Consider the following 17235-nt stretch of genomic DNA (forward strand, 5'->3'; position numbering starts at 1 on the left):
CTTTAGTGACTTTAACGCCAAAGACAAGGATGGCCGCACACCCCTCCACTTGGCTGCTATGCGGGGCAGTGTTGAGTGTGTGTCTTCCCTCATGCCCTCTAGTGACTTTAACGCCAAAGACAAGGATGGCCGCACACCCCTCCACTTGGCTGCTATGCGGGGCAGTGTTGAGTGTGTGTCTTCCCTCATGCCCTCTAGTGACTTTAACGCCAAAGACAAGGATGGCCGCACACCCCTCCACTTGGCTGCTAAGCGGGGCAGCGCTGAGTGTGTCTCTGCCCTCATACCCTCCAGTGACCTTAACGCCAAGGACGAGGATGGCCGCACACCCCTCCACTTGGCTGCTAGTGTTTGGTTTGGGAGTGCTGAGTGTGTGTCTGCCCTCATACCCTCCAGTGCCTATAACGCCGAAGACAAGGATGGCCGCACACCCCTCCACTTGGCCGCTACGCGGGGCAGTGTTGAGTGTGTGTCTGCCCTCATACCCTCCAGTGACCTTAACGCCAAGGACAAGTATGGCTGCACACCCCTCCACTTGGCTGCTATGCGGGGCAGTGTTGAGTGTGTGTCTTCCCTCATACCCTCCAGTGACCTTAACGCCAATGACAAGGATGGCTGCACACCCCTCCACTTGGCTGCTAGGCGGGGCAGTGCTGAGTGTGTGTCTGCCCTCATATCCTCCAGTGCCTTTAACGCCGAGGACAAGGATGGCCGCACACCCCTCCACTTGGCTGCTATGCGGGGAAGTGTTGAGTGTGTGTCTGCCCTCATGTTCTCTTGTGGCCTTAACGCCAAAGACAAGGATGGCCGCACACCCCTCCACTTGGCTGCTATGCGGGGCAGTGTTGAGTGTGTGTCTTCCCTCATGCCCTTTAGTGACTTTAACGCCAAAGACAAGGATGGCCGCACACCCCTCCACTTGGCTGCTAGTGTTTCTTTGAGGAGTGCTGAGTGTGTCTCTGCCCTCATACCCTCCAGTGACCTTAACGCCAAGGACAAGGATGGCCGCACACCCCTCCACTTGGCTGCTGAGCTGGGCAGTGCTGAGTGTGTGTCTGCCCTCATGCCCTCCAATAACCTTAACGCCAAAGACACGGCTGGCAGCACACCCCTCCACTTGGCTGCTAAGCGGGGCAGCGCTGAGTGTGTCTCTGTCCTCACACCCTCCAGTGACCTTAACGCCAAAGACAAGGATGGTCGCACACCCCTCCACTTGGCTGCTAGTGTTTCTTTGAGGAGTGCTGAGTGTGTCTCTGCCCTCATACCCTCCAGTGACCTAAACGCCAAGGACAAGGATGGCCGCACACCCCTCCACTTGGCTGCTGAGCTGGGCAGTGCTGAGTGTGTGTCTGCCCTCATGCCCTCCAATAACCTTAACGCCAAAGACAAGGATGGCCGCACACCCCTTCACTTGGCTGCTATGCGGGGCAGTGTTGAGTGTGTGTCTTCCCTCATGCCCTCTAGTGACTTTAACGCCAAAGACAAGGATGGCCGCACACCCCTCCATTTGGCTGCTATGCGGGGCAGTGTTGAGTGTGTGTCTTCCCTCATGCCCTCTAGTGACTTTAACGCCAAAGACAAGGATGGCCGGACACCCCTCCACTTGGCTGCTAAGCGGGGCAGCGCTGAGTGTGTCTGCCCTCATACCCTCCAGGGACCGTAACGCCAAGGACGAGGATGGCCGCACACCCCTCCACTTGGCTGCTAATGTTTGGTTTGGGAGTGCTGAGTGTGTGTCTGCCCTCATACCCTCCAGTGACCTTAACGCCAAGGACAAGGATGGCCGCACACCCCTACACTTGGCTGCTGAGCTGGGCAGTGCTGAGCGTGTGTCTGCGTTTATATCCTCCAATGACCTTAACGCCAATGACAAGGATGGCTGCCCACCCCCACTTGGCTGCGAGGCGGGGCAGTGCTGAGTGTGTGTCTGCCCTCATACCCTCCAGTGACCTTAACGCCAAGGACAAGTATGGCCGCACACCCCTCCACTTGGCCGCTACGCGGGGCAGTGTTGAGTGTGTGTCTGCCCTCATACCCTCCAGTGACCTTAACGCCAATGACAAGGATGGCTGCACACCCCTCCACTTGGCTGCTAGGCGGGGCAGTGCTGAGTGTGTGTCTGCCCTCATATCCTCCAGTGCCTTTAACGCCGAGGACAAGGATGGCCGCACACCCCTCCACTTGGCTGCTATGCGGGGAAGTGTTGAGTGTGTGTCTGCCCTCATGTTCTCTTGTGGCCTTAACGCCAAAGACAAGGATGGCCGCACACCCCTCCACTTGGCTGCTATGCGGGGCAGTGTTGAGTGTGTGTCTTCCCTCATGCCCTTTAGTGACTTTAACGCCAAAGACAAGGATGGCCGCACACCCCTCCACTTGGCTGCTAGTGTTTCTTTGAGGAGTGCTGAGTGTGTCTCTGCCCTCATACCCTCCAGTGACCTTAACGCCAAGGACAAGGATGGCCGCACACCCCTCCACTTGGCTGCTGAGCTGGGCAGTGCTGAGTGTGTGTCTGCCCTCATGCCCTCCAATAACCTTAACGCCAAAGACACGGCTGGCAGCACACCCCTCCACTTGGCTGCTAAGCGGGGCAGCGCTGAGTGTGTCTCTGTCCTCACACCCTCCAGTGACCTTAACGCCAAAGACAAGGATGGTCGCACACCCCTCCACTTGGCTGCTAGTGTTTCTTTGAGGAGTGCTGAGTGTGTCTCTGCCCTCATACCCTCCAGTGACCTAAACGCCAAGGACAAGGATGGCCGCACACCCCTCCACTTGGCTGCTGAGCTGGGCAGTGCTGAGTGTGTGTCTGCCCTCATGCCCTCCAATAACCTTAACGCCAAAGACAATGATGGCCTAACACCCCTTCACTTGGCTGCTATGCGGGGCAGTGTTGAGTGTGTGTCTTCCCTCATGCCCTCTAGTGACTTTAACGCCAAAGACAAGGATGGCCGCACACCCCTCCACTTGGCTGCTATGCGGGGCAGTGTTGAGTGTGTGTCTTCCCTCATGCCCTCTAGTGACTTTAACGCCAAAGACAAGGATGGCCGGACACCCCTCCACTTGGCTGCTAAGCGGGGCAGCGCTGAGTGTGTCTCTGCCCTCATACCCTCCAGTGACCTTAACGCCAAGGACGAGGATGGCCGCACACCCCTCCACTTGGCTGCTAGTGTTTGGTTTGGGAGTGCTGAGTGTGTGTCTGCCCTCATACCCTCCAGTGACCTTAACGCCAAGGACAAGGATGGCCGCACACCCCTACACTTGGCTGCTGAGCTGGGCAGTGCTGAGCGTGTGTCTGCGTTTATATCCTCCAATGACCTTAACGCCAATGACAAGGATGGCTGCACACCCCTCCACTTGGCTGCTAGGCGGGGCAGTGCTGAGTGTGTGTCTGCCCTCATATCCTCCAGTGCCTTTAACGCCAAAGACAAGGATGGCCGCACACCCCTCCACTTGGCTGCTATGCGGGGAAGTGTTGAGTGTGTGTCTGCCCTCATGTTCTCTTGTGACCTTAACGCCAAAGACAAGGATGGCCGCACACCCCTCCACTTGGCTGCTATGCGGGGCAGTGTTGAGTGTGTTTCTTCCCTCATGCCCTTTAGTGACTTTAACGCCAAAGACAAGGATGGTCGCACCCCTCCACTTGGCTGCTAGTGTTTCTTTGAGGAGTGCTGAGTGTGTCTGCCCTCATACCCTCCAGTGACCTAAACGCCAAGGACAAGGATGGCCGCACCCCTCCACTTGGCTGCTGAGCTGGGCAGTGCTGAGTGTGTCTGCCTCATGCCCTCTAATAACCTTAACTCCAAAGACACGGCTGGCAGCACACCCTCCACTTGGCTGCTAAGCGGGCAGCGCTGAGTGTGTCTCTGTCCTCACACCCTCCAGTGACCTTAACGCCAAAGACAAGGATGGTCGCACACCCCTCCACTTGGCTGCTAGTGTTTCTTTGAGGAGTGCTGAGTGTGTCTCTGCCCTCATACCTCCAGTGACCTAAACGCCAAGGACAAGGATGGCCGCACACCCCTCCACTTGGCTGCTGAGCTGGGCAGTGCTGAGTGTGTGTCTGCCCTCATGCCCTCCAATAACCTTAACGCCAAAGACAAGGATGGCCGCACACCCCTCCACTTGGCTGCTATGCTGGGCAGTGTTGAGTGTGTGTCTGCCCTCATGCCCTCGACTGACATTAACGCCACGCACAAGGATGGCTGCACACCCTCCACTTGGCTGCTAAGCGGGGCAGCGCTGAGTGTGTCTCTGCCCTCATACCCTCCAGTGACCTTAACGCCAAGGACGAGGATGGCCGCACACCCCTCCACTTGGCTGCTAGTGTTTGGTTTGGGAGTGCTGAGTGTGTGTCTGCCCTCATACCCTCCAGTGACCTTAACGCCAAGGACAAGGATGACCGCACACCCCTCCACTTGGCTGCTGAGCTGGGCAGTGCTGAGTGTGTGTCTGCCCTCATGCCCTCCAATAACCTTAACGCCAAAGACACGGCTGGCAGCACACCCCTCCACTTGGCTGCTAAGCGGGGCAGTGCTGAGTGTGTCTCTGCCCTCATACCCTCCAGTGACCTTAACGCCAAGGACGAGGATGGCCACACCCTCCACTTGGCTGCTGAGGGGGGCAGTGCTGAGTGTGTGTCTGCCCTCATACCCTTCAGTGACCCTAACGCCAAAGACGAGGATGGCCGCACACCCCTCCACTTGGCTGCTGAGCTGGGCAGTGCTGAGTGTGTGTCTGCCCTCATGCCCTCCAATAACCTTAACGCCAAAGACAAGGATGGCCGCACACCCCTTCACTTGGCTGCTATGCGGGGCAGTGTTGAGTGTGTGTCCTCCCTCATGCCCTCTAGTGACTTTAACGCCAAAGACAAGGATGGCCGCACACCCCTCCACTTGGCTGCTAAGCGGGGCAGCGCTGAGTGTGTCTCTGCCCTCATTCCCTCCAGTGACCTTAACGCCAAGGACGAGGATGGCCGCACACCCCTCCACTTGGCTGCTAGTGTTTGGTTTGGGAGTGCTGAGTGTGTGTCTGCCCTCATACCCTCCAGTGACCTTAACGCCAAGGACAAGGATGACCGCACACCCCTCCACTTGGCTGCTGAGCTGGGCAGTGCTGAGTGTGTGTCTGCCCTCATGCCCTCCAATAACCTTAACGCCAAAGACACGGCTGGCAGCACACCCCTCCACTTGGCTGCAAAGCGGGGCAGTGCTGAGTGTGTCTCTGCCCTCATACCCTCCAGTGACCTTAACGCCAAGAACGAGGATGGCCGCACACCCCTCCACTTGGCTGCTGAGTGGGGCAGTGCTGAGTGTGTATCTGCCCTCATACCCTTCAGTGACCCTAACGCCAAAGACGAGGATGGCCGCACACCCCTCCACTTGGCTGCTGAGCTGGGCAGTGCTGAGTGTGTGTCTGCCCTCATGCCCTCCAGTGACCTTAACGCAAAGGACAAGTATGGCTGCACACCCCTCCACTTGGCTGCTGAGCTGGGCAGAGCTGAGTGTGTGTCTGCCCTCATGCCCTCCAGTGACCTTAACGCCAAGAACGAGGATGGCCGCACACCCCTCCACTTGGCTGCTATGCAGGGAAGTGTTGAGTGTGTGACTGCCCTCATGCCCTCCAGTGACCTTAACGCCAAAGACAAGTATGGCCGCACACCCCTCCACTTGGCTGCTAGTGTTTTATTTGGGAGTGCTGAGTGTGTGTCTGCCCTCATACCCTCCAGTGACCTTAACGCAAAGGACAAGTATGGCTGCACACCCCTCCACTTGGCTGCTGAGCTGGGCAGAGCTGAGTGTGTGTCTGCCATCATGCCCTCCAGTGACCTTAACGCCAAGAACGAGGATGGCCACACACCCCTCCAATTGGCTGCAATGCAGGGAAGTGTTGAGTGTGTGACTGCTCTCATGCCCTCCAGTGACCTTAACGCCAAAGACAAGTATGGCCGCACACCCCTCCACTTGGCTGCTAGTGTTTTATTTGGGAGTGCTGAGTGTGTGTCTGCCCTCATACCCTCCAGTGACCTTAACGATAAGGACAAGGATGGCCGCACACCCCTCCACTTGGCTGCTGAGCTGGGCAGTGCTGAGTGTGTGTCTGCCCTCATGCCCTCCAATAACCTTAACGCCAAAGACACGGCTGGCAGCACACCCCTCCACTTGGCTGCTAAGCGAGGAAGCGCTGAGTGTGTCTCTGTCCTCACACCCTCCAGTGACCTTAACGCCAAAGACAAGGATGGTCGCACACCCCTCCACTTGGCTGCTAGTGTTTCTTTGAGGAGTGCTGAGTGTGTCTCTGCCCTCATACCCTCCAGTGACCTAAACGCCAAGGACAAGGATGGCCGCACACCCCTCCACTTGGCTGCTGAGCTGGGCAGTGCTGAGTGTGTGTCTGCCCTCATGCCCTCCAATAACCTTAACGCCAAAGACAAGGATGGCCGCACACCCCTTCACTTGGCTGCTATGCGGGGCAGTGTTGAGTGTGTGTCTTCCCTCATGCCCTCTAGTGACTTTAACGCCAAAGACAAGGATGGCCGCACACCCCTCCACTTGGCTGCTATGCGGGGCAGTGTTGAGTGTGTGTCTTCCCTCATGCCCTCTAGTGACTTTAACGCCAAAGACAAGGATGGCCGCACACCCCTCCACTTGGCTGCTAAGCGGGGCAGCGCTGAGTGTGTCTCTGCCCTCATACCCTCCAGTGACCTTAACGCCAAGGACGAGGATGGCCGCACACCCCTCCACTTGGCTGCTAATGTTTGGTTTGGGAGTGCTGAGTGTGTGTCTGCCCTCATACCCTCCAGTGACCTTAACGCCAAGGACAAGGATGGCCGCACACCCCTACACTTGGCTGCTGAGCTGGGCAGTGCTGAGCGTGTGTCTGCGTTTATATCCTCCAATGACCTTAACGCCAATGACAAGGATGGCTGCACACCCCTCCACTTGGCTGCTAGGCGGGGCAGTGCTGAGTGTGTGTCTGCCCTCATATCCTCCAGTGCCTTTAACGCCAAAGACAAGGATGGCCGCACACCCCTCCACTTGGCTGCTATGCGGGGAAGTGTTGAGTGTGTGTCTGCCCTCATGTTCTCTTGTGACCTTAACGCCAAAGACAAGGATGGCCGCACACCCCTCCACTTGGCTGCTATGCGGGGCAGTGTTGAGTGTGTGTCTTCCCTCATGCCCTTTAGTGACTTTAACGCCAAAGACAAGGATGGTCGCACACCCCTCCACTTGGCTGCTAGTGTTTCTTTGAGGAGTGCTGAGTGTGTCTCTGCCCTCATACCCTCCAGTGACCTAAACGCCAAGGACAAGGATGGCCGCACACCCCTCCACTTGGCTGCTGAGCTGGGCAGTGCTGAGTGTGTGTCTGCCCTCATGCCCTCTAATAACCTTAACTCCAAAGACACGGCTGGCAGCACACCCCTCCACTTGGCTGCTAAGCGGGGCAGCGCTGAGTGTGTCTCTGTCCTCACACCCTCCAGTGACCTTAACGCCAAAGACAAGGATGGTCGCACACCCCTCCACTTGGCTGCTAGTGTTTCTTTGAGGAGTGCTGAGTGTGTCTCTGCCCTCATACCTCCAGTGACCTAAACGCCAAGGACAAGGATGGCCGCACACCCCTCCACTTGGCTGCTGAGCTGGGCAGTGCTGAGTGTGTGTCTGCCCTCATGCCCTCCAATAACCTTAACGCCAAAGACAAGGATGGCCGCACACCCCTTCACTTGGCTGCTATGCGGGGCAGTGTTGAGTGTGTGTCCTCCCTCATGCCCTCTAGTGACTTTAACGCCAAAGACAAGGATGGCCGCACACCCCTCCACTTGGCTGCTAAGCGGGGCAGCGCTGAGTGTGTCTCTGCCCTCATACCCTCCAGTGACCTTAACGCCAAGGACGAGGATGGCCGCACACCCCTCCACTTGGCTGCTAGTGTTTGGTTTGGGAGTGCTGAGTGTGTGTCTGCCCTCATACCCTCCAGTGACCTTAACGCCAAGGACAAGGATGGCCGCACACCCCTACACTTGGCTGCTGAGCTGGGCAGTGTTGAGTGTGTGTCATCCCTCATGCCCTCCAATAACCTTAACGCCAAAGACACGGCTGGCAGCACACCCCTCCACTTGGCTGCAAAGCGGGGCAGTGCTGAGTGTGTCTCTGCCCTCATACCCTCCAGTGACCTTAACGCCAAGAACGAGGATGGCCGCACACCCCTCCACTTGGCTGCTGAGTGGGGCAGTGCTGAGTGTGTATCTGCCCTCATACCCTTCAGTGACCCTAACGCCAAAGACGAGGATGGCCGCACACCCCTCCACTTGGCTGCTGAGCTGGGCAGTGCTGAGTGTGTGTCTGCCCTCATGCCCTCCAATAACCTTAACGCCAAAGACAAGGATGGCCGCACACCCCTTCACTTGGCTGCTATGCGGGGCAGTGTTGAGTGTGTGTCCTCCCTCATGCCCTCTAGTGACTTTAACGCCAAAGACAAGGATGGCCGCACACCCCTCCACTTGGCTGCTAAGCGGGGCAGCGCTGAGTGTGTCTCTGCCCTCATTCCTCCAGTGACCCTCACCCCAACGACGAGGATGGCCGCACACCCCTCCACTTGGCAGCTAGTGATTGGTTTGGGAGTGCTGAGTGTGTGTCTGCCCTTATACCCTCCAGTGACCTTAACGCCAAGGACAAGGATGACCGCACACCCCTCCACTTGGCTGCTGAGCTGGGCAGTGCTGAGTGTGTGTCTGCCCTCATGCCCTCCAATAACCTTAACGCCAAAGACACGGCTGGCAGCACACCCCTCCACTTGGCTGCAAAGCGGGGCAGTGCTGAGTGTGTCTCTGCCCTCATACCCTCCAGTGACCTTAACGCCAAGAACGAGGATGGCCGCACACCCCTCCACTTGGCTGCTGAGTGGGGCAGTGCTGAGTGTGTATCTGCCCTCATACCCTTCAGTGACCCTAACGCCAAAGACGAGGATGGCCGCACACCCCTCCACTTGGCTGCTGAGCTGGGCAGTGCTGAGTGTGTGTCTGCCCTCATGCCCTCCAGTGACCTTAACGCAAAGGACAAGTATGGCTGCACACCCCTCCACTTGGCTGCTGAGCTGGGCAGAGCTGAGTGTGTGTCTGCCCTCATGCCCTCCAGTGACCTTAACGCCAAGAACGAGGATGGCCACACACCCCTCCAATTGGCTGCAATGCAGGGAAGTGTTGAGTGTGTGACTGCTCTCATGCCCTCCAGTGACCTTAACGCCAAAGACAAGTATGGCCGCACACCCCTCCACTTGGCTGCTAGTGTTTTATTTGGGAGTGCTGAGTGTGTGTCTGCCCTCATACCCTCCAGTGACCTTAACGCCAAGGACAAGGATGGCCGCACACCCCTCCACTTGGCTGCTGAGCTGGGCAGTGCTGAGTGTGTGTCTGCCCTCATGCCCTCCAATAACCTTAACGCCAAAGACACGGCTGGCAGCACACCCCTCCACTTGGCTGCTAAGCGGGGCAGCGCTGAGTGTGTCTCTGTCCTCACACCCTCCAGTGACCTTAACGCCAAAGACAAGGATGGTCGCACACCCCTCCACTTGGCTGCTAGTGTTTCTTTGAGGAGTGCTGAGTGTGTCTCTGCCCTCATACCCTCCAGTGACCTAAACGCCAAGGACAAGGATGGCCGCACACCCCTCCACTTGGCTGCTGAGCTGGGCAGTGCTGAGTGTGTGTCTGCCCTCATGCCCTCCAATAACCTTAACGCCAAAGACAAGGATGGCCGCACACCCCTACACTTGGCTGCTATGCGGGGCAGTGTTGAGTGTGTGTCTTCCCTCATGCCCTCTAGTGACTTTAACGCCAAAGACAAGGATGGCCGCACACCCCTCCACTTGGCTGCTAAGCGGGGCAGCGCTGAATGTGTCTCTGCCCTCATACCCTCCAGTGACCTTAACGCCAAGGACGAGGATGGCCGCACACCCCTCCACTTGGCTGCTAGTGTTTGGTTTGGGAGTGCTGAGTGTGTGTCTGCCCTCATACCCTCCAGTGACCTTAACGCCAAGGACAAGGATGACCGCACACCCCTCCACTTGGCTGCTGAGCTGGGCAGTGCTGAGTGTGTGTCTGCCCTCATGCCCTCCAATAACCTTAACGCCAAAGACACGGCTGGCAGCACACCCCTCCACTTGGCTGCAAAGCGGGGCAGTGCTGAGTGTGTCTCTGTCCTCACACCCTCCAGTAACCTTAACGCCAAAGACAAGGATGGCCGCACACCCCTTCACTTGGCTGCTATGCGGGGCAGTGTTGAGTGTGTGTCTTCCCTCATTCCCTCCAGTGACATTAACGCCAAAGACAAGGATGGCCGCACACCCCTCCACTTGGCTGCTAAGCGGGGCAGCGCTGAGTGTCTCTGCCCTAATACCCTCCAGTGACCTTAACGCCAAGGACGAGGATGGCCGCACACCCCTCCACTTGGCTGCTAGTGTTTGGTTTGGGAGTGCTGAGTGTGTGTCTGCCCTCATACCCTCCAGTGACCTTAACGCCAAGGACAACGATGAACGCACCCCTCCACTTGGCTGCTGAGCGGGGCAGTGCTGAGTGTGTCTGGCCCCATGCCCTCCAATAACCTTAACGCCAAAGACACGGCTGGCAGCACACCCCTCCACTTGGCTGCAAAGCGGGGCAGTGCTGAGTGTGTCTCTGCCCTCATACCCTCCAGTGACCTTAACGCCAAGAACGAGGATGGCCGCACACCCCTCCACTTGGCTGCTGAGTGGGGCAGTGCTGAGTGTGTATCTGCCCTCATACCCTTCAGTGACCCTAACGCCAAAGACGAGGATGGCCGCACACCCCTCCACTTGGCTGCTGAGCTGGGCAGTGCTGAGTGTGTGTCTGCCCTCATGCCCTCCAATAACCTTAACGCCAAAGACAAGGATGGCCGCACACCCCTTCACTTGGCTGCTATGCGGGGCAGTGTTGAGTGTGTGTCCTCCCTCATGCCCTCTAGTGACCTTAACGCCAACTACTAGGATGGCCGCACACCCCTCCACTTGGCTGCTAAGCGGGGCAGCGCTGAGTGTGTCTCTGCCCTCATTCCCTCCAGTGACCTTAACGCCAAGGACGAGGATGGCCGCACACCCCTCCACTTGGCTGCTAGTGTTTGGTTTGGGAGTGCTGAGTGTGTGTCTGCCCTTATACCCTCCAGTGACCTTAACGCCAAGGACAAGGATGACCGCACACCCCTCCACTTGGCTGCTGAGATGGGCAGTGCTTAGTGTGTGTCTGCCCTCATGCCCTCCAATAACCTTAACGCCAAAGACACGGCTGGCAGCACACCCCTCCACTTGGCTGCAAAGCGGGGCAGTGCTGAGTGTGTCTCTGCCCTCATACCCTCCAGTGACCTTAACGCCAAGAACGAGGATGGCCGCACACCCCTCCACTTGGCTGCTGAGTGGGGCAGTGCTGAGTGTGTATCTGCCCTCATACCCTTCAGTGACCCTAACGCCAAAGACGAGGATGGCCGCACACCCCTCCACTTTGCTGCTGAGCTGGGCAGTGCTGAGTGTGTGTCTGCCCTCATGCCCTCCAGTGACCTTAACGCAAAGGACAAGTATGGCTGCACACCCCTCCACTTGGCTGCTTAGCTGTGCAGTGCTGAGTGTGTGTCTGCCCTCATGCCCTCCAGTGACCTTAACGCCAAGAACGAGGATGGCCACACCTCCAATTGGCTGCAATGCAGGGAAGTGTTGAGTGTGTGACTGCTCTCATGCCCTCCAGTGACCTTAACGCCAAAGACAAGTATGGCTGCACACCCTCCACTTGGCTGCTAGTGTTTTATTTGGGAGTGCTGAGTGTGTGTCTGCCCTCATACCCTCCAGTGACCTTAACGCCAAGGACAAGGATGGCCGCACACCCCTCCACTTGGCTGCTGAGCTGGGCAGTGCTGAGTGTGTGTCTGCCCTCATGCCCTCCAATAACCTTAACGCCAAAGACAGGGCTGGCCGCACACCTCCACTTGGCTGCTAAGCGAGGAAGCGCTGAGTGTGTCTCTGTCCTCACACCTCCAGTGACCTTAACGCCAAAGACAAGGATGGTCGCACACCCTCCACTTGGCTGCTAGTGTTTCTTTGAGGAGTGCTGAGTGTGTCTCTGCCCTCATACCTCCAGTGACCTTAACGCCAAGGACAAGGATGGCCGCACACCCCTCCACTTGGCTGCTGAGCTGGGCAGTGCTGAGTGTGTGTCTGCCCTCATGCCCTCCAATAACCTTAACGCCAAAGACAAGGATGGCCGCACACCCCTTCACTTGGCTGCTATGCGGGGCAGTGTTGAGTGTGTCTCATCCCTCATGCCCTCTAGTGACTTTAACGCCAAAGACAAGGATGGCTGCACACCCTCCACTTGGCTGCTAAGCGGGCAGCGCTGAATGTGTCTCTGCCCTCATACCTCCAGTGACCTTAACGCCAAGGACGAGGATGGCCGCACCCCTCCACTTGGCTGCTAGTGTTTGGTTTGGGAGTGCTGAGTGTGTGTCTGCCCTCATACCCTCCAGTGACCTTAACGCCAAGGACAAGGATGACCGCACACCCCTCCACTTGGCTGCTGAGCTGGGCAGTGCTGAGTGTGTGTCTGCCCTCATGCCCTCCATTAACCTTAACGCCAAAGACACGGCTGGCAGCACACCCCTCCACTTGGCTGCAAAGCGGGGCAGTGCTGAGTGTGTCTCTGTCCTCACACCCTCCAGTAACCTTAACGCCAAGAACGAGGATGGCCGCACACCCCTCCACTTGGCTGCTGAGTGGGGCAGTGCTGAGTGTGTATCTGCCCTCATACCCTTCAGTGACCCTAACGCCAAGGACGAGGATGGCCGCACACCCCTCCACTTGGCTGCTGAGCTGGGCAGTGCTGAGTGTGTGTCTGCCCTCATGCCCTCCAGTGACCTTAACGCAAAGGACAAGTATGGCTGCACACCCCTCCACTTGGCTGCTGAGCTGGGCAGTGCTGAGTGTGTGTCTGCCCTCATGCCCTCCAGTGACCTTAACGCCAAGAACGAGGATGGCCGCACACCCCTCCACTTGGCTGCTATGCAGGGAAGTGTTTAATGTGTGACTGCCCTCATACCCTCCAGTGACCTAAACGCCAAGGACAAGGATGGCCGCACACCCCTCCACTTGGCTGCTGAGTGGGGCAGTGCTGAGTGTGTATCTGCCCTCATACCCTTCAGTGACCCTAACGCCAAAGACGAGGATGGCCGCACACCCCTCCACTTGGCTGCTGTGCTGGGCAGTGCTGAGTGTGTCTGCGCTCATGGCCTCCATTGACCTTAACGCAAAGGACAAGTATGGCTGCACACCCCTCCACTTGGCTGCTGAGCTGGACAGTGCTGAGTGTGTGTCTGCCCTCATGCCCTCCATTGACCTTAACGCCAAGAACGAGGATGGCCGCACACCCCTCCACTTGGCTGCTATGCAGGGAAGTGTTGAATGTGTGACTGCCCTCATACCCTCCAGTGACCTAAACGCCAAGGACAAGGATGGCCGCACACCCCTCCACTTGGCTACTGAGCTGGGCAGTGCTGAGTGTGTGTCTGCCCTCATGCCCTCCAATAACCTTAACGCCAAAGCCACGGCTGGCAGCACACCCCTACACTTGGATGCTAGGCGGGGCAGTGCTGAGTGTGTGTCTGCCCTCATACCCTCCAGTGACCTTAACGCCAAGAACGAGGATGGCCGCACACCCCTCCACTTGGCTGCTGAGTGGGGCAGTGCTGAGTGTGTATCTGCCCTCATACCTTCCAGTGCCTTTAACGCCGAAGACAAGGATGGCCGCACACCCCTCCACTTGGCCGCTACGCGGGGCAGTGTTGAGTGTGTGTCTGCCCTCATACCCTCCAGTGCCTTTAACGCCAAAGACAAGGATGGCCGCACACCCCTCCACTTGGCTGCTATGCAGGGAAGTGTTGAGTGTGTGACTGCCCTCATGCCCTCCAGTGACCTTAACGCCAAAGACAAGTATGGCCGCACACCCCTCCACTTGGCTGCTAGTGTTTTATTTGGGAGCGCTGAGTGTGTCTCTGCCCTCATACCCTCCAGTGACCTTAACGCCAAGGACGAGGATGGCCGAACACCCCTCCACTTGGCTGCTAATGTTTGGTTTGGGAGTCCTGAGTGTGTGTCTGCCCTCATACCCTCCAGTGACCTTAACGCCAAGGACAAGGATGGCCGCACACCCCTACACTTGGCTGCTGAGCTGGGCAGTGCTGAGCGTGTGTCTGCGTTTATATCCTCCAATGACCTTAACGCCAATGACAAGGATGGCTGCACACCCCTCCACTTGGCTGCTAGGCGGGGCAGTGCTGAGTGTGTGTCTGCCCTCATATCCTCCAGTGCCTTTAACGCCGAGGACAAGGATGGCCGCACACCCCTCCACTTGGCTTCTATGCGGGGAAGTGTTGAGTGTGTGTCTGCCCTCATACCCTCCAGTGACCTTAACGCCAAAGACAAGAATGGCCGCACACCCCTCCACTTGGCTGCTGAGGATGGCAGTGCTGAGTGTGTGTCTGCCCTCATACCCTCCAGTGACCTTAACGCCAAATACAAGGATGGCCGCACACCCCTCCACTTGGCTGCTGAGCAGGGCATTGCTGAGTGTTTGTCTGCCCTCATACACTCCAGTGACCTTAACGCCAAAGACAAGGATGGCCGCACACCCCTCCACTTGGCTGCTAGTGTTTCTTTGGGGAGTGCTGAGTGTGTGTCTGCCCTCATACCCTCCAGTGACCTTAACGCCTAGGACAAGGATAGCCGGACACCCCTCCACTTGGCTTTAGTGTTTGGTTAGGCAGTGCTGAGTGTGTGTCTGCCCTCATACCCTCCAGTGACCTCAACGCCACTGACTAGGATGGCCACACACCCCTCCACTTGGCTGCTGAGCTGGTCATTGCTGAGTGTGTGTCTGTCCTCACACCCTCCAGTGACCTTAACGCCAAAGACAAGGATGGCCGCACACCCCTCCACTTGGCTGCTAGTGTTTCTTTGAGGAGTGCTGAGTGTGCCTCTGCCCTCATAGCCTCCAGTGACCTTAACGCCAAGGACGAGGATGGCCGCACACCCCTCCACTTGGCTTCTAAACGGGTCAGTGCTGAGTATGTGTCTGCGCTCATACCTTCTAGTGACCTTAACATAAAGGACAAGGATGGCCGCACACCCCTCCGCTTGGCAGCTGAACGGGGCAGTGCCGAGTCTGTGTTTGCCCTTATACCCTCCAGTGACCATAACGCCAAGGACACGGCTTGCCGCACACCCCTCCACTTGGCTGCTGAGCGGGGCAGTGCTGAGTGTGTCTGGCCCCATGCCTTCCAGTGACCTTAAGAACAAAGACAAAGATGGCCACACACCCCTCCACTGGGCTGTTATGCGGGGCAGTGCTGAGTGTGTGTCTGCCCTCATACCTTCCAGTGACCTTAACGCCAAGGACTAGGATGGCCGCACATTCTTCCACTTGGTTGCTATGCGGGGCAGTGCTGAGTGTGTGTCTGCCTTCATGCCCTCCAGTGACCTTAACGATAAAGACAAGGATGGCCGCACACCCCTCCACTTGGCTGCTATGCGGGGCAGTGTTGAGTGTGTGTCTACCCTCATACCCTCCAGTGATCTTAACGCCAAGGACTAGGATGGCCGCACATTCTTCCACTTGGCTGCTATGCGGGGCAGTGCTGAGTGTGTGTCTGCCCTCATGCCCTCCAATAACCTTAACGCCAAAGACACGGCTGGCAGCACACCCCTCCACTTGGCTGCTAAGCGGGGCAGCGCTGAGTGTGTCTCTGTCCTCACACCCTCCAGTGACCTTAACGCCAAAGACAAGGATGGTCGCACACCCCTCCACTTGGCTGCTAGTGTTTCTTTGAGGAGTGCTGACTGTGTCTCTGCCCTCATACCCTCCAGTGACCTAAACGCCAAGGACAAGGATGGCCGCACACCCCTCCACTTGGCTGCTGAGCTGGGCAGTGCTGAGTGTGTGTCTGCCCTCATGCCCTCCAATAACCTTAACGCCAAAGACAAGGATGGCCGCACACCCCTTCACTTGGCTGCTATGCGGGGCAGTGTTGAGTGTGTGTCTTCCCTCATGCCCTCCAGTGACATTAACGCCAAAGACAAGGATGGCCGCACACCCCTTCACTTGGCTGCTATGAGGGGCAGTGTTGAGTGTGTGTCTTCCCTCATGCCCTCTAGTGACTTTAACTCCAAGGACAAGGATGGCCGCACACCCCTCCACTTTGCTGCTAAGCAGGGCAGCGCTGAGTGTGTCTCTACCCTCATACCCTCCAGTGACCTTAACGCCAAGGACGAGGATGGCCGCACACCCCTCCACTTGGCTGCTAGTGTTTGGTTTGGGAGTGCTGAGTGTGTGTCTGCCCTCATACCCTCCAGTGACCTTAACGCCAAGGACAAGGATGGCCGCACACCCCTCCACTTGGCTGCTGAGCTGGGCAGTGCTGAGTGTGTGTCTGCCCTCATGCCCTCCAATAACCTTAACGCCAAAGACACGCCTGGCAGCACACCCCTCCACTTGGCTGCTAAGCGGGGCAGTGCTGAGTGTGTCTCTGCCCTCATACCCTCCAGTGACCTTAACGCCAAGAACGAGGATGGCCGCACACCCCTCCACTTGGATGCGGAGTGGGGCAGTGCTGAGTGTGTATCTGCCCTCATGCCCTCCAGTGACCTTAACGCAAAGGACAAGTATGGCTGCACACCCCTCCACTTGGCTGCGGAGCTGGGCATTGCTTAGTGTGTATCTGCCCTCATGCCCTCCAGTGACCTTAACGCAAAGGACAAGTATGGCTGCACACCCCTCCACTTGGCCCCTACGCGGGGCAGTGTTGAGTGTGTGTCTGCCCTCATACCCTCCAGTGACCTTAACGCCAAGAACGAGGATGGCCGCACACCCCTCCACTTGGCTGCTATGCAGGGAAGTGTTGAGTGTGTGACTGCCCTCATGCCCTCCAGTGACCTTAACGCCAAAGACAAGTATGGCCGCACACCCCTCCACTTGGCTGCTAGTGTTTTATTTGGGAGTGCTGAATGTGTCTCTCCCCTTATACCCTCCAGTGACCTAAACGCCAAGGACAAGGATGGCCGCACACCCCTCCACTTGGCTGCTGAGCTGGGCAGTGCTGAGTGTGTGTCTGCCCTCATGCCCTCCAATAACCTTAACGCCAAAGACAAGGATGGCCGCACACCCCTTCACTTGGCTGCTATGCGGGGCATTGTTGAGTGTGT

General features: G+C 57.6%; 4 protein-coding genes across 4 annotated transcripts in view; all 4 read left to right on the forward strand.

Moving 5' to 3' along the window:
- The window catches only part of LOC126992059 (serine/threonine-protein phosphatase 6 regulatory ankyrin repeat subunit A-like), a 44752-nt gene extending 43089 nt beyond the window's left edge, over positions 1–1663 (forward strand). The window contains exon 4 of the mRNA XM_050850739.1: positions 24–1663. Coding sequence (XP_050706696.1) covers positions 24–1663 — 1640 coding nt within the window. The remainder of the gene's footprint in view (positions 1–23) is intronic.
- Positions 1664–1875: 212 nt separating this feature from the next.
- On the forward strand, positions 1876–10389 carry LOC126992060 (serine/threonine-protein phosphatase 6 regulatory ankyrin repeat subunit B-like). Its single transcript, XM_050850740.1, has 7 exons — positions 1876–2944; positions 4768–4915; positions 5819–7473; positions 7689–7862; positions 8367–8593; positions 9139–10005; positions 10075–10389. Exons 1-7 carry the CDS (start codon positions 1876–1878, stop codon positions 10387–10389), a joined length of 4455 nt encoding a protein of 1484 aa, XP_050706697.1.
- A 1301-nt stretch (positions 10390–11690) lies between these two features.
- On the forward strand, positions 11691–14539 carry LOC126992061 (serine/threonine-protein phosphatase 6 regulatory ankyrin repeat subunit B-like; the record flags this gene model as incomplete). Its single annotated transcript, XM_050850741.1, has 5 exons — positions 11691–11755; positions 12462–12558; positions 12718–12727; positions 13245–14104; positions 14156–14539. Coding segments are annotated over exons 1-5 (1416 nt in total), but the record flags the coding sequence as incomplete, so codon positions are not given.
- Positions 14540–15658: 1119 nt separating this feature from the next.
- Positions 15659–16495, forward strand: LOC126992062 (serine/threonine-protein phosphatase 6 regulatory ankyrin repeat subunit B-like; the record flags this gene model as incomplete). The annotated part of the gene is made up of 1 exon (XM_050850742.1): positions 15659–16495. A coding segment is annotated over exon 1 (837 nt), but the record flags the coding sequence as incomplete, so codon positions are not given.
- Positions 16496–17235: the final 740 nt, after the last annotated feature.

The sequence above is a fragment of the Eriocheir sinensis genome, unplaced genomic scaffold (assembly GCF_024679095.1).
Source record: "Eriocheir sinensis breed Jianghai 21 unplaced genomic scaffold, ASM2467909v1 Scaffold393, whole genome shotgun sequence".
Classification (NCBI taxonomy): Eukaryota; Metazoa; Arthropoda; class Malacostraca; order Decapoda; family Varunidae; genus Eriocheir; species Eriocheir sinensis.